Genomic DNA, 15,821 nt, shown 5'->3' with positions numbered 1-15,821 from the left:
AGAATGCCCAAAACCTGCACAGGCCCCATTAACTCTCTTAAGTGTGTAACAGGATAGACTGCTCCTTAAATACGACTGTGGTTTCAAACAGTCTCCTCCCTCCTACCAAGAGAAGAATTGTTCTATACACCTCCTGTCCATCCCAAAGCTGAAATCATCCTATATCCAATAGTGTGTTAATAGTGAACTAATTTTCTGGGTGTTGATCCTTACGAAACCAAAATAGCACCATCCATTCGCAAGAAGGAAGATTATCAGGTAAGAAACCCTCTCGCCCTGCCCATGTAAACACTAGGGGGAAAAACCTACTTGGGGGCTCAAAGACACCCTAATTAGGACTGAGCATGCTCAGTGGCACACAAAGGGATGCGGAATGAAGTATTCCGAAAGGAGATACAGCAGACTAACTGGCACCGGGGGCAGATTGGACCACTCTACACTGCTTTATTTTGTTGTAGGTCCCACTTCTTCAGTGTTTTTTTACTCCATACAGCCATTGTTGGAAGCTGCCCAGAGTGGCTGGTGGGGTATAAGAAAATTAATCACCATCATCATCATCTGAATTTATTCAGCCTGTAAACACCTTTGAAATGCACCCTATATTAAAAAAACAAACTGGTGCTCTAACAGGTAGTTGCTAGAGAACAAACAATGGAAGAGCCAATCATGCCGTTCAGTAAAGAGTAACAACAAAAAGAGATGTCATTTTGTCAGCAGCATGGGTCAGCTCTGAAGTCTAAGCTCAGTTACCAAGAAAGGGGGTTGTGAATACTGTATGTGCAAAATAATATTAAGTAAGGCTGAGAAAGGAACCTACCTATATATTATGGAAGTCCATAATTATGGAAGTACTTCCAGGTGCATCTGGAACCTACATTTGCCCCATTTCTCTAGAAGCAGAAGTTTAAAATAAATTCTTGTAAACTGGAAGATGTGGGAAAAATCTAGCAAATTCATTAGGGATTATATAGATTGAAACACTGCAATAAACTTTTAAGAGGCCGAAAAATGTCTGCATTAGAGTACCTGTAAGCCACTTATTCAAACCAAAACAGATTGAAATAAAGTACCTGTGAGCAAGTTAAACTTTTCTAAATGCTCAATTATACTCATTGGGTAGGATCCAGACTAAGTTAGTTGCACTTAGATCCCATTACTTTTCACATAACCTATGTTAAAAGTACAGTTGTACCTCGGGTTACAGACGCTTCAGGTTACAGACTCTGCTAACCCATAAACAGTACCTTGGGTTAAGAAGTTTGCTTCAGGATGAGAACACAAATCGTGCTCCAGCGGCGCAGTGGCAGCGGGAGGCCCCATTAGCTAAAGTGGTACCTCAGGTTGAGAACAGTTTCAGGTTAAGAACGGACCTCCAGAACGAATTAAGTTCTTAGCCAGAGGTATCACTACAATGGGGTTGAAGTGCAACTAACTTAACCTGGATCCAACCCATTGTACCTATCTTGGCCACACGTTTATATTCAGCATGATATGGTGCTTATATACAAAACCTTTCTATCTATTGCTTATCAACATAGATAGCATCTCTTTCAAAATATTCAGATAGGGAGAAACAGCCAAGCATAATTTTAATGAATCACTGCAACACAAACAATGGATTTCCCCATAGAAGAGCTATAAACAACCATTTCCCATCCTGCTCTCCCTGCTGCATTTGTGTATCTGTTACAGCCTGGCTGAATTCCCCAGTTCTACATGGTTAGATCTCAGAAGAACTAGTAAAACTTTCTTTCAGATTAAGATACTTTCAAATGTCTGGAAACATTCATTCTGCAGTGAATGTCATCCAACTTCATTGCCACACACACACACACACACACACACACACACACACGTAACTAGTTATTGCTACTGAGGCATAACACATACTACAGATGTGTGGCTGGTTAGAAACCACATGTAATATTGCCTTGGCTTCAATCATGGATGGAATAAAGCAATACAATTACAGTTGCACTACCAAAACATGTGTGTCTTGGTGCATCATATCACAAGAACTTCTTTCAATATCATACTAAGCTTTACTAAAATGTTCCATAAATTAGCCTTTAGAAGCACAACAGAATTTCATTTAGTGATTTATGGATGTGTGGCTGCCCTCTTTTCTTGCAAAACTGGGTGAACCATGGAGTACCATGGATAATATACTGGCTTGTGCTAACAAAAAGAAAATTGGCTGCTTTCCCCCTCCCCCTTAAATCTGTGGCTGAAGTGTAGTTACTGAATGTCCAAAGAACCAACCTTATCTACAGAGAGAATCCTATTAATCTACATCAAAGTCTTGCACAGGAAGAGGGACAAAAAAAATAGGAAAATGTTTTTTCCCACCCACTAAGTATTTCTCTCAACAGGTATTTCCTCCTTTTCCTGTCCATTTTAGTGGAAAGTTTCACCTAGTCTCAAAGAATCCCTAGCTTTAACCCAGAATTGTTACGTTTCCAGTAAATCTATATTTTGCTTCTAGTAAGTACACCCCTTCCAAGCAAGAATAAGGAGAAAATGAACCATGTTCAGCAAATCCTGAAAGGGGGCGGGGAGAGACTCAAACAAGCAATCGACTTTCTTCTCTGGCAGACACACAAGAAACACCACATTCAATGGCCACAGAATGCTGAATGTCTGGCTTGGGCAAACTGGATCTTTCCCAGCAGCAGAATATTCTTCCTGGTGCTGCCACACCAGAAAGGTGTGAGGTGGGGAGACTAAAAAACACCTTACTGCAAATTCTCACAGCAGTAGTTTTAAGAGGACACACCTTTACAAAAATATTGAAAAGGAGTACTCAGCAGACAGCTGGCTCCATCTAGATCAGCTAAATTGACTATTCAGTCTCCAAACAACACAGCAAAATTGCACTGCTTTAATAAGGCATCACCTTATGTTTGACAATTTGTTTTTATAAAGTATACTACACATATTGGAAAACCACCAAGACTTCTAAAATGCTTAAAGGCTGAAGTACACAAATGTAAGCAATGGTAGTATGACCCTGTCGGTCACCTACTGAAGTCCACAGGATCAACGTAGAGGAATTATTGGCAGCTGCAGGTATTTTCGCCTCTCACATGCATATGGGACACAGCACTATAGGTGCATGCAAGAATTGTTTGTGTAGCATAAGAGTCTTATGCGAAATTCATCTGCATTGGGATTCTGTGGTGCTCAGTGGCTTAATTCGGACAGTCAGGGTCCTGCTACTTTTGCTTAAACTCCCGTTTGGCATCAGTTATTTATAATTACTGAAAGGGTACTTTAAAACTATGTAGCCAGGGGAGATAAAACCCATACATACTCTTCTGGAAATGTATTTGCTATCAATGAAGGAGGGGAACACCATGGCTAGCCCCTTATACTTCATATTCAGTTGTGTACATAGGGCCTCAGAGTTCAAGAGCAGTTATGAAGAATGCTGAACTGTGACAAAGCAACAAAGAATGTCACACCTTTTTTTAAAGCAGTTGAACTTTTCCACAATTTAATGAGAAAAACCTATTTTATACCACAGTATCAGGCACTGTAATAAAAAAAGAATTTTAAACCACAAATGACTGTATCAATAAGATTTCTGTTGTAAACATAGAACGTAATGCAAATTGCCATTAAATCTTTAATAAGATACCTGCGATTTTTAACATTGTCACATATACAAATCTCACATGAATAAAGGGTTCAGTTTCATGCAGACAGTTCTGATAAAAAGTATGATCCGCACAGTAAAATGTTGTCAACTTCTGTTGCCGATGACTCATTTGGAGTTGGGTTTATTGAGGTTTAAGAAGTTATCCACATTTCTATAAATATAGACATTAAGTGACTTTTCAATGTCACTAGTGCAGGTACATATAACCAACGTACAAAAGCTCCATTGGAAGCTACTTCAATTCTTTCAAAAAGGACCAGGATTTCATTATTTTTTTAATTAAAAAAAAGCTGTCACTTTCAGTATTGGAAAACACTAAAGTGCATTTTTGGTTACCTTCTAAGCAGTATCTGGCTATAAAATTTGATTTTATACAAGTATCAATAAGTTATGTTTCCTGACATTCAGATAGCCTCCCTATTTTCCAACTAATCCTCCCTATGATCTGACTAGTAGGTAAGAGAACATGCTAACTGTGTTGTGGGTTGTGCCAAGTGGAAGTCTTGTTGCCCCTTGAGCTGTTCTCTTACCATGGAATTATTCTTATGTTTCACAGCACCAGTAGAGTAATACAGGATTCACGTTAGCCCTTTAACCTGCTACCCAAGTTGCCCATTTATTTATTTTTTAAAAAACTGTACCAGTAAGAAAACTAATTTCTTTCCATCATATGCTGTCCCACCTACTTAACACTGTTTGCATGACTGTAAACAAGGAAAGCTTAAAGCATAATTTGAGCAGACACAGGTCATCTTTAAACTCTTGTTTTTCCACAGTGTCAAAATGTTTCAAGTGTATAAAGCTTCAATACATTCCTAAGAGTACTGCAAGGGTAATAAAATAACCTGGCAGCACATTTTAACAGCACTGGGCACGTGGGACATGTAGTTTTGTTGAATTTAGCTTAATTTACAATTCATTATGATCAAATTTTATTGCCATCAATTTCATTTAAAGGTAATATTGCACTATAAAAATCCAGAAACCCAAGTCCCTTATGGTCATAGTTTACTTTTGTCTCATTGTTCAGTGTTTGTTGCGAGCAAACATTTTAGAACATGTCTCCATAGGACAAATAAGTATGGTCCAAACCTGATTAGCACTGCTTAACGATGCACAGCTATTTCTAAAGAACCCCTACACACCAAGACATGCTACATTATCAGGAAACTCATCCATGCTCTTATATAGTCCATACTTTTTCCCTCTATCAAGCTTCAGATAACATGAATACCACAGTAGTGGTAGTTCAAATCATCCAAGCCACAAGTGTTATTTTAAGAGAATAGATCTAAAAGCATACCATACTGCCAAACTTTCATTAAAAACCCTCCACATTCACAGCCTCCTTAAATAATGGTATACTAGCTCCATATATGTTAAAGGATACTATTTTAAAGCTGCATATCTTCATCTAAACACTCCACATACAAGCAGTAGTTGAAAAAACACTGAATGCCTTGAACGCAGTTTTCTTGCAAAGGCACTCTCAAACATAGTATTACACCACCAAGCAGAACACTCTTCATTGTTTTATTTGGCTATTTAAGATATCCAGGTCACATTTACCCACCCATCTGTTTCCTGATCATTTTGTACTATGCAACAAGGGAGCTGTTTCTGTTTTGCTTTCTTTATAAAAAAAAAAGTAGTTGTAGTGCCAATAACTTGTGGGGAAACCAGGTAAAAGGGTCTGTGTCTGCAAAGCTTCCCACCAGGCTGAGTGTTTTATTAGGCTGTACAGGATCCAAACAAGCAGGCCAGGTGCTAGGAACTGTTTTAGTCCAATGCCAAGAAGGAATTACCCCCTCATGCCTACAGCAGCTCATCTCTTCTTTTTTTGCTGCCTCAGCATTTTCCTTCGCTTAATTATCATATCGTGCAGTTTCTCGAGTCCTTCTTTCAGCCCATCTCCTATGATAGCACAGGTAGGCTGCAGGTGCCATGGCGTGGAAGCGCTCAGCTCGCCTGTGGCCAACATCTTTTCCATCTCCGAGAGCGACAGCGAGTGTCTCAAGTCCTGCTTGTTGGCCACTATGAGCACGGGCACCCCTTGGTTCTCCGAGATCCGCGTGATTTTGTGCAGTTCCGTTTTGGCTTCTTCCATCCTTTCCACATCCACAGAATCCACCACGAAGACGATGCCGTCCGTGCAGCGGGTGTAGGACTTCCAAAGGGGCCGCAGCTTCTCCTGGCCTCCGACGTCCCAGAAGTGGAAAGTGACCGTTTTGTTGTTGCCCAGCGTCACCTTGATCTTCTCGGTGTTGAAACCTTTGGTGGGGACGGTGTTGACGAACTCGTTAAACTGCAGCCGGTAGAGGACCGTGGTCTTGCCGGCGCAGTCCAGCCCCAGGATCACGATGTGGAAGCACTGGAAGGAAGGAAGGCTCGACAGGATCGACGTCTGCTCCGACAACCCATTCCCCATCGCAGGGGAGGGGCCCGGGGCGAGCTGGGGGCACCAGTCGCCCGCCGCCGCCTCAAGCCGCCCGCTGCTGGTCTCAGGCTCCTAGTCACGATCCTTCCCTGCCAAGGAAAGAAGCGCAGGGTCAGACCCTGAGGACGATCGCGGGGCCGGGGCGGGGAAAGGACGACGAAGAAAGCCCGTGGCGGTCGCAGGAAAACCCTGTCGAGAGGCGCCCACCACCCCCTAGGCGCAGCTTTCCCTCCGCCGCTAACAGTAGCTCCAACAAGTCTCCCAGTGACGCTGCAGCAAAGGAGCGCCGCTGCCTATGGCCCGGCCGCGCCTCCTCCCTCTTCACCTAACCCCACACTCTTCCCGCCCCTTTTCGCAAAGCGCGCCTCCCATTGGACGCAGAGAGCTGCGGTGGGCGGGCAGCGAGGCGGCGCAAAGGCAAGCCGACCCTCCAGCTCCCTCTTTTTCTCTTTGGGCCAGAGACACGCTACTCCGCCGGACTGCTCGCCTTCCTTCCCGCCCATTGGTCGCCGCGAAGCTGCTGGAAGGCGGGAGGTAGCGCACGTCGCCTCCTCGCGGCCACCCTGGCTTTTAACCCACCCACGCTTTCTCCTTTGCCGGGAACGGGACGTGCTGCAGCGCCCGGCCCCTTTAAGCCGTCAAGGTAAAGGGAGTTACGTCTTGAGGGTGGAGAAGTGTAATAATAAACCCTCAGCTCTAGCTCCCCTCCGCCCTTCAGGCCCCGCCCCTTTTCTGACAGGACACCCCACCTGCCTCCGGCAGCGCCGAAGGTCGTCCAGCGCCCCCGACCCGAAGCCCCTGGGTTTCAGGGAGCCGCCTAACGGCTCTCCTGTCGGCCATTCCTCCCACCTGTTAGCCACGCCGCGGCCCATCTCTGGGAACGCCGCTCTCGACAGCCGTCCTCTTCTTCGGTCACGAGCAGAGGGAAGGAAGGGACGCCGCGTTGTCTCGTTCACACGACTTCGCCTCAGGCACGAAAAAAAAAAAAAAAGACGCGCTGGCTTCAGCCGCGCCTCACCAGCCACCCGCCCCTTCGCCTTTCCCCTTCAGACTGGCGGTGAAACGCCGTCATTGTAACGGAAAAGCCTTTCCGTTGAGGCGCCGCCCCCACCGGCCAGCCGTCGCCTAGCAACCCCTTTCAAATGACGCCCTCGCGGAGCTGCAGCTTCTCAACGGCCAACGCCGAGGCCCCGCCCCTCCCAGAAAGAGTTCCGTGTGCTCGCCGCAGGCTCAGCTCTCCCTAGCCCGTCTCGGTTGCCCATGTGCCGCGTCACGTGAGCTGTCAGATTGCTGGCCGCGTGTCCGTCCCTGCGCCACCGGCGCTTGGGCCACACCCCCTCTCGCGCCTCTACAGCTGCTAGTTCTAAGCCACGCCCCCCCGCTGCTGCTGCGTCGCCTCCCAGTCCTTTCCTGCTTGTTGCCTCTGCTCTGCGGTTTCTCCCGGTTTGATTCCGCGCAAGTCCTTGCTTGGGCGCGTTGCTTGCTGCTTTTCTTTCCTGCCCAGGGCTAGTGGTCCCATAAGAACTGAAAATGTGGGATGTTCATAACGAAGGCGGTAGATTTTAACCAGTAGGGAGGAGGAGGAAGCTTTTTTCACAGCAGGGGAAAAATGGACACCTGTTGGATTTCTGCCTGTTCCATTGAAGGTGCAGGCATCTGGTTAGAAAATGGCAATGATAACTTTGGAGAATTCCTCCAGACTTATACACAAGCGCAGGTCACAATGATGAATTGCAACTGCGGAACAAAGAGAAAGATTCCCCTCCTCCTTATTTAATTTTACTTATCTTTGTCCACCCACCTTCCCACCCTACTCAATATTTGTAGTGGAGCAAAGGCTTATTCCTCACAGAATTGGCTCATGAGGTTGGAAGCAATCTATCTCCTTACAATCTTCAAAAAGCGCCCTTCATTTCTAATTTACCATATCAGTCCACCCTAACATAATAAAACACACTGCAATAAATCATTTTTTAAAAAAAGACTCTTAAGGTTCTGTTCACACTGCTGCTTACTGTGCACATTCTGCATTTCCAATACTGGGTTTTTAATCCATAATCACATGACATCCCAAATGTGTATGTATCCTGCTTGTATTGTTTTTCAAACCAACTTCACACCCATTGGAATCCTTAAGCCATTTCTAATTCATCTCTAGCTAAGATGCGAACCCTTTTGCATAGGGTAAAGACATCCCCACCCAGTCATTGCCCCCTGGTGTGTACACAAAAACAAATTGAAGTGGTGCTGATGTGAATTTAATTTACCTTTCATTTTATCTTCCAAAAATACATTTTTGGCAGAACTCATTTGTTTTAGATGCAGAAATCTTGGACTTCGCTCTCGGCTTCCTTTAATTTGTTCTTTTACAATTTATCTGAACATTCTACAACCTTGTAGTCACCAGAGTATTTGCCCAGGGCTATCCAAAGAGGGCCATATTTTAAGAATGTGTATCTAAGTGCACTGGTTCCTAATAGATATTTGACATGTCACGTATTAGCCCTACATTTGCAGCTTATATTGAAAAAGCCATAATGAATAAACAAAAGGACTCTTGCAGCCTGGGGAGTTCCATGGTTACCTCAGAGCTCCTCCCTTATCGGGGAATTTATTTAAGTTGCTGTCCTTTTTTTGAGTTTTAGTTTAGTGTTTTGCTTACTGTTACATACGTGTTTTTACATGAATAAAATGTGGTTCCTTTAGCTGTTGTCACATTTCAACACCCAGCAACCCCAGCCAGCAAGGCAAATGGTCAGGGATTGTGGGAGTTGCAGTCCAACAGTTGGAGAGCCATTACTTCACCATCCCTATGTTATGTTTCTAGAGGGTGCAAAAGAGTTTTCAGAACACCATGAAAGAACATTGGGAACAGAGAAATATATCGTTAATTTTTTAATCCTGAGTTTAAACTCAGACATTTCTTACAGTAAGTTTATTCTGCAGTTTTTAAAAATAAGGGTCTTTCTTGGCAAAATGGCATGCATGTTCTATGGGGATTTTATTACTAGAGTATTAACATTTGACTGAAAATTTGGAGAAGCGCAACATAATGCAAATAACAAGTAAAATTAACTGGCGTGCAATGTAATTTGAACAAAGTAGATTTTCATAATCTCTGCAATGTCTGCTGAACACTTCTCCAATAATTTGCATGTTGCCAGCCTGAGCTGTTTTGCTTTGATATTGGAAAAAGTAGTTGCTGGACGAAAATCAATTTTATTCTTTAGAAAATAACAAAGCTTATAATCAGCAGGAGTTGGCAGTGATTCATATTACGATGGAAATTTGTTTACCTGACTGGACTACTTGATTAACACTGCAATCCTACTCCTTGTTTAAGCCAACCCAGGTGGGGTTAAGATTGCTCCTTTACTCAGAAGGTGGTAGCAGTGATGGTTGCATGCATACATTGTAAGTAAGCGGGATTCAGAGAAGAGCTTCATTTAGTGGCAAACTCCACATCTAGTATGCACTGGTCTTATTGTGCATGAATGAAGGCTGCGGGGAGCATCTCCTATTTGGATCTTTACCATTGCTTCCCATTCATCCATTGAACCAAACTTATTGGTCTTCTTATTCTCTTGTGTCTTGCTTGGCCATATTTTCTCTCGCTTTGTTGAGTCCCCATATCCAAGAAATATATCAAACTTTCACGAAAGCAGCGGTGAGAATTATAATTGCTGCGGCTCATTACAGGCTGCTTGTGGAGTTATAGGCACTGCTATTTTGCAGATGATTAATGGCTTGTTCTGCTAGGGATTGCCCAGTCATTATACAGTCAAGTTTTGTTCCTGAAACTGGGAGCCTCTCATCTAGGATTAGAGCAGGAAAACGGAGAGAGGGAAGCTAACACATAATAGGAAGTGGAGGGTGGAAAGGCCTCATCAGAGCAACAAACATTAGCAGTAGTCCTTTCCTGCCACCTGCCTGAAAACTGTATCAATGTTTTCAATCCACTGAAAGACATTAAACCTGATACTGCTATTTTTGTAGTTTATGAGGAGGAAATCCAAATGATGTCAGACAGCAAAGTGAAAATGCTGACTGGGTTTTCTCATGCCAAGTTGCAGTTTTTAAATTGCAAAGTAGAATCCTTAGGAAAAAATATGTTACAATTATCTCTGCTAATTTATAAGGAGGTGCATGTGCATAGGCAGGAAGATGCTGTCTGTCAGGAAGTTTTCTTGGTGCCAGCTCTGACATTATTTCAGTGTCAGGCAAAAACTGTATTGCCAGGCATCCTGCTGATTCTTGCTTCTTAGGGTGGAATTAGTTTTACAGGTCAATTATGTGGTGTTCATGACAATGGAATGGGGGTTCTTGTGAAGGTTTTCTTTATGAATACACCAGTGTTTTTAATTTTGAATCCCATGTGTTTTGTATCTGAGATGTGCTATTTTTATATTATCCATCACCTTGAGATGATTCATGTAAGGTGATTCATACCTAATAAATAAATCACATGGAATCTGGTATCCAGCCATTCTTGGCAATGAAATATTAATTCCTGGTTGACATTTTCCTTCAAGACAGCTGAGTCTGAACGAACGCTGTGTTTTGGTGGTTATCCGTCTAACCTAGCCATAAGGCAGACAGAAGAACATTACATCTTGCCGCTTTAAAGTAGATATTGCCCCTAGGTTAATGGATCTGATGTTATTTCTAACCTCCTTCCACAATCCATACTAGTGAAACAAGGAGTGCTATCCTATCCAGAATGAAGTCCCATTGAGTTCAAATAAGCATATTTCCAGGTTAGTGTTGTTGAGTTCAGAGGCCTGAGGCTATATTAGAAATGAGAACATGGACCGAGACTATGGTTTTAAATGAAGATGTTTGTTTTAGAATACTTTCCTTACAATTACAGATGGATGCTCTTCCTTCCAGAATTCTCTGTGTCCTGGGGTGGACTAGTCTATGCTTAGGACAGAGCATTCTGGAATCCTGGTCTGGATCAAGGAAGGGATCTGCCATAGACATTATATAGGATTGCAATATTATACCTTATTTTACTCTGGAATGCATCCCTTGTAAATCATGGAGATGTGAGGAAGGAAAGCCCATTTTTAAAATGAAACATTCATTCTAACGCATATACATCTTACATTCAAATAGCAGATGCATTAAATGCAAAACCAAAAAATGATCCAAGTGTTACTTGCAGAAACCACATTCCATATTCCATCTGCAAAAACCATATTCCAGATACTATATTGGGCATATAATAGGATGGGTGCCAGTACAACCATCACAGGCATATATGAAAGAAATGCAGCTCTTCATTCGACTCCCTCTGTACAAATATATGCCCATGCACATGGTGTTCTGCTGCACACACGTTTCTGGAGTGACTGCAATTATTTCAACAAACCAGTTTGAGATCATCACCTCTGTATGAGTCACATTTTTTAAGTTCAAGGGAGTGCCACTAACATGCCCATTCTAAAATATGTTTTAAAAGTAGATTGCATGCATCAACTTGATTAACAATCATGTTGTTTTCATGATAGACACTCTTGATGTACAATTTAATGATACAGAAGTATGTTAACACACACTGTACAGATAATGCCAGTAGAAGGAATTGATGTTCAGAGTTTTCACTATTGGGTTAATGTCAGAATCAGACAACACAGAGAACAATTTAAGTTGCTTACTGGTGGTGGAAAATATAGCATTGCGTTTCATTTGTCTTTTGTTGATTGCATTATAAAAGGAAATTGCTAATCAGGCCTTTCATTGTTGTGTTCACGCAAATAGTAATAAACTTTGTTGTTTTCCATAAGGTGACCCCTTACAAGCTGTGCAAATCTCTTGTGAGAAAATGGGATGCAGCTGTACAAATCTTTCTGTTCTGCATATCTGGAGCCAAAAAAAGTAATAGACCTAACAACTATGAAGCAGCTGAAACCCCTATGAACATGAGCTATGATGGCCAGTGTTTTGAGGGGTTTTGACTAACATGGTGTGTAAGAAATGCCAACAAGGTGGTTCTGATGACTTGTTCACTCTCACAAAGAACAGAATTCCGCAATCTCCAGTGCACTGCACCTAGTGATAATCAAATCTTATTGTAGGATCTATATTCATGGCCAAGTCCTGATGCTATTTTATTTTATTTTGATCTATTGATACATTGTACTTTTATTATATATTTTATTTGCATTAATATATATTGTTGTTCACTGCTTTGGGAGCCTTGAGTTAAAAAAGCATTATATAAGTAAACCATGCCATATATTCTTTAGCATTTGAATCTTGTGGTATTTCAGTCAGACAGGAGGTTGTAATGGGGTGGGGGGGCAGTCAAAGATAACCAGCCATTAAATGGCCAATCACTCCCATGAGTACTAAGCATAGGCCATAAAAGTGGAGTCTTTACCCTTCCAGGAGGAATGGCTAAGTGTAGTGAGTTGGGGTGAATCTACACTGGTTGGTTATAACACTAAAAATGTGTTATAAAAATGTGACACCAGAGGGCGCTGCAGAGCAACAATCTGTTGGCAATGGGGAAAAGCTATGTAACTTTTAAAAAATAGCCTTCAATAGTGTTTTTACAGATCAGTATAAATCAGGCTTCCTCAACCTCGGCCCTCCAGATGTTTTATAGCCTACAACTCCCATGATCCCTAGCTAGCAGGACCAGTGGTCAGGGATGCTGGGAATTGTAGTCTCAAAACATCTGGAGGGCCGAGGATGAGGAAGCCTGGTATAGATCCATCCTTGGACTGGATGGCCTCTATGGTGCCTTCCAACTCAAAATCTCTTTCTAGACAGAATTATCCCTTTGCTGAAGGCAGCTACATCTCTTTTGAAGTTTAGTAAAGCATGAAGAGTCATGGTGTGCAATATGCACTGCATTACTAAACCAATACTAATCTCAGAGTAGTATTTTTGAAGATGCACATTAATTATCCTGCTAACAAGAGCTAGTGGAACAAAGGGGTTAAGAATGTTAGATTAGCCCCAGTTGGGTAGCTCACTGAGTGACCTTGGAGCAGGCACACCGCCTTTGCCAAAGCAACTCCACAGGGCTCTTGATGGGAGGGACCACGTACAATACTCTTTAGAGAAAGGTGGGATAAAAATGTCAGAAATAAATATAAAGAAATATTTACATCTACCTCAGAAAGCTAAATAAAAGATAATTTCTTCAATTAGTGGGAAAATAAACTCTATGTATATAACATCATGTCAAAATTAGTTACATTATGATAAAAGAAGGAATACAACAATGTAGTTAGATTGTTCAGGATTGGAAAGCATTTATTTATTGGATTCATACATCTATAAATGTGTTTAATTTTTTTGTAAAAGTGCATAATTTAGAAAATTTATAGTCATCACGGCAGTCACTTTTTTGTAATGTATTTGCTTCTTTGAAATATATACTTTAAAAAATAGCAATGTATCAAAATATGACTTAGCACATAGATGCTCAGGTCCAGAAAAGGAGCGCTTTATGAAGAAGCAGGCCTCTACATGCGGGTTTCTTGCTAGATCAGGAGCCACACATTCCTCCAAACAGCAATGCGAATCCACTGTGATCTTCATTCACACTCTATGGTGTGGCATTCATTTGCTCATCCATTCTTTACAGGTACTTCATGAGAATTATTTGACATACATTTTATTCCTACGTTCATTTCCAGTTCTGCGGGCATCTTGCTCACTTTTTGCCTCTACTCATATAACATGCCATGGTCTGGATTATGCAGATTGGTCTGGAGAGGTAGTAGAGGAAGAGGTGGTCCCAATGTGTGGGGTTTTTTGGCAGGCCACAAACCTCCACACAATCCTGCAATCACGTGAAAAGAGTGGTAAAACCAAAACAGTAGCATGGCGAGAAACCAAGCTTTGCTGAAATGTGTTTAGATCACAGTTTTGGCACAGAAAGAGGAACAAATAGAGTTTTCAGCAAAGGAGCACAGCTGGAAATGGCTTGAGTATTTCCCTCTAGGCTGTGGCTCTTACCAGTTACATGGGCTAAGAGGAGAGGTCAAATATAGAGACTCTACAAACACACTGTGCTTAAACTTTGGCTCACTGGGATCAGGGAATTGGTCAAACAAGTTCAGGGATGATATAGCTCCCTTGAATGGCAACGCCCATCAACTTTGGTGGGGCAGTCCCCTCAAATATTTTATTGGGAGAGTGGAGTGACCTCAGCCCCTAGGAGTTGGCTCCTATGTCAGGAAGTACAGGGACTGTTAAAAAAAAAATTACTATTACAGTCCCCTGGAGCCTTAAACTTTTGAGAGATAATGCAGAATTAGCATCCAGTACCTGAACTAAAAATAGGAGACATTTTGAGGGGACAATGAAAACTCACTGAAAAATACAGTGTCAACAATAACTAAAGCGAAAGCAATCTAAAAAGACCGCACCAACATTATGAGCTAGGCGAGAGCTCTGAGAAATCAGGCGAGCTTCTGAATGCTCACTGAGAAGTCATGATTACCAAGCTAGGTCTGAGCTGAGTGTAACTCACCCATCGCTATTCCTAACGGAGACCCGCACTCAATTACATAAAAAGCCAAGCCACCGGCACAATGGAATGCTATGCAGTGGGCGTTCTATTGATCCTTTTCAAAACTTAATTAAGTCTTAGATTTTGGGGAGTTATGCACAGACTTGGAACTGGAGAAGGGGCATTTCCAGTTGCATCCGGGAACATGTTTAGAGAATGTGTGCATATTTTTATACCGAGGGTCACCGGTGTGGCACCTGCAGGTATCTGCGCAGGCTTTTCCCGGTGCTCATAGGGCCCCATTCCTCCCCACCTCACTTCTCACAGAAATTAGGCTTGAAAGAAGCATTGTATTGTAGCCAGCCAAAATAATAGGTTGAGCTGTGTGTGTGTAGTAGGGATGGGAGAGAAATTGTATTCAGTTTACATTTAAAGCTCAATTGGTCAAATTTGCACTCTCCAAAACAATATGAGAACCAAAACACAGCCATGCACGTATCCAAATGTTGTGATGCGGTTCCCCAACAAATGTTTACAAAAATGCATATATTGGGAAGAAATGAGCATAAAATTTAACATTAGTGAAAATAGCATGCAAAAACACATTATATTAGAAGAAAATGCTTCCAAAAATGTATACATTGGTCAAAACTGCATACGAAAATGTGTTTATTGTGATAAATTCTTAAGAAAACACTTAAGAATTTTCATGAGGATCTTTTTTAAAAAAATTGCAAGTTGCTGCAGAAATGTGGAGAACAGAATTCAAAAACGAGAAACTCAGAGAACCAAAGCTGTCAGGTCCTTCACTCTCATGTGTGTGGTGCCCACAGCAGTTTTCCAGTTTACAAAAATATTGGCAACCTCTGTGCTGTACACACACACACACACAACTGACACATGGACCACAACAGCAGCAACATATACAGTGATTTGCAAACACATGCTTAAAGCTGCCAGAGAATGGCTGTCCTGGGATATCTCTTCTGCAGTTGAAGCTTCAGTTTTTCCATTTGTTGTAATCCCAGCCCAAGAACCAGCCTGTGAATGTGGGGGGTTCGTAACCTTGCTTCACAATAACAAGTGGAGTCCCTTTATCTCGCCCAGAAGGATCAGTCTCAATGTAGCGTTTGGCTGAAACACATGAATATGCAAGATAGTAATCCATTAATTTATCAGTGAGGAGGGAAGTAACTTGAACATTACAGCTCAAACACAGATCACCACCTGCAATCCTAAACTCTCTTCTT

The 15,821-nt window shown here is 42.2% G+C and overlaps 2 protein-coding genes across 2 annotated transcripts in view; both read right to left on the bottom strand.

Moving 5' to 3' along the window:
- Positions 1-3,605: 3,605 nt before the first annotated feature.
- ARL4A (ARF like GTPase 4A) lies at positions 3,606-7,087 on the bottom strand. The gene is made up of 2 exons (XM_028749695.2): positions 6,948-7,087; positions 3,606-6,187 (listed from the first exon to the last, which is right to left on the bottom strand). Exon 2 carries the CDS (start codon positions 6,087-6,089, stop codon positions 5,487-5,489), a length of 603 nt encoding a protein of 200 aa, XP_028605528.1. The 5' UTR covers positions 6,090-6,187; positions 6,948-7,087; the 3' UTR covers positions 3,606-5,486.
- Positions 7,088-13,341: 6,254 nt separating this feature from the next.
- Positions 13,342-15,821, bottom strand: part of SCIN (scinderin) — a 46,163-nt gene continuing 43,683 nt past the window's right edge. Inside the window, 2 exon segments of the mRNA XM_028749694.2 lie at positions 13,342-15,579; positions 15,581-15,705. Coding sequence (XP_028605527.2) covers positions 15,352-15,579; positions 15,581-15,705 — 353 coding nt within the window. The 3' untranslated portion in view covers positions 13,342-15,351.

Source organism: Podarcis muralis, chromosome 12 (assembly GCF_964188315.1).
Source record: "Podarcis muralis chromosome 12, rPodMur119.hap1.1, whole genome shotgun sequence".
In the NCBI taxonomy this organism is placed as follows: domain Eukaryota; kingdom Metazoa; phylum Chordata; class Lepidosauria; order Squamata; family Lacertidae; genus Podarcis; species Podarcis muralis.
Note: the sequence above shows the minus strand (reverse complement) of the source record. Positions and strands in the feature narration are given on the sequence as shown.